A 991-nucleotide genomic window follows, 5' to 3' on the forward strand; every position below is an offset into this window, starting at 1 on the left:
TATCTGGATTAAAAATTCAAATTAAAAGGTTGGTGATGGCTAGTTAATAAAATCTGACACAGGCTCCTAAAAAGAAAGAATAATTTGATTTTGAACAGCTTTACGTTTGTGAAGCTCCCTATGAAACACGACATGATGCACACATTCCTGAAGGTAAAATAACATCTTTAAAGCCTACTAAATATGGACACCAATAGGAAATTTGTGCAGAAAGAACTTTTAACTGTGGAACATAAACCCAAAATCAAATCCTACAGCTCAACCTGCAGTTAAGCCTACAGCTACACACACCATGATTCTGAGTTTGTGGTACATGCTCTGACCTTCAAATAGTCTTTGATATATCAATTTATGAACACACAAAACAACCCGATTTTACTAGTTTCTGTAGAATATTAATTCAGATGTTACTTTCGTATGAAGCTGTAGAAGAATAAGGAACCCAACTGAATAATTTTGACCAAAGCCTTAAGGATTTTAACATTTGACATTAAAATTTGTTTACATGTCCCACACGAAAACTAGATTAAGAGAAAAAGCCTGAAAGCAGCATTCCAGAGTCTTTCAAAAGTGTTCCTATCTGGTTCTTAGGCCTATTTTGTTTTTTCTACACAGCATTTTGAAGCAGGTGAGTGGACACGCAACATGCAATAATTAGAGGCCTGACCATTAAATAATAAATTTTTTCTTTGTTTAGAAAGGGTTTTATTCAGTTTTCTGAGGGTTATTTTAAATAAAATGACATATTAAAAAACACCATATGAGCAATATGAAAAACAAGGACTTTAGTCATCACATTTTAGTATAAAAGTTCTATTCAGTTAACTAATAGGAATTCAACGACAATGTCAGTTGGTCTAATGCAGTGATTCAAATGGTCATACTTAAGTCTAACCTAAACTCAAGTTAACATATCTAAATTCCTGATACTAGTAAACACCACCACTATATTTTGCCAGTTGCTCTGTTAATATTTAGAGTACTTTTAGTA

At 32.7% G+C, this 991-nt stretch overlaps 1 protein-coding gene across 1 annotated transcript in view; it reads right to left on the reverse strand.

The window, feature by feature from the left end:
* Nucleotides 1-400: 400 nt before the first annotated feature.
* FAM98B (family with sequence similarity 98, member B) overlaps nucleotides 401-991 on the reverse strand; it is a gene marked incomplete at its 5' end in the record, with an annotated part of 14,297 nt that continues 13,706 nt past the window's right edge. The window contains one exon of the mRNA XM_009706812.1: nucleotides 401-423. Within this exon, the coding sequence (XP_009705114.1) occupies nucleotides 401-423 (23 nt within the window). The remainder of the gene's footprint in view (nucleotides 424-991) is intronic.

This window comes from Cariama cristata, unplaced genomic scaffold (genome assembly GCF_000690535.1).
Source record: "Cariama cristata isolate BGI_N322 unplaced genomic scaffold, ASM69053v1 scaffold40218, whole genome shotgun sequence".
Taxonomy (NCBI): Eukaryota; Metazoa; Chordata; class Aves; order Cariamiformes; family Cariamidae; genus Cariama; species Cariama cristata.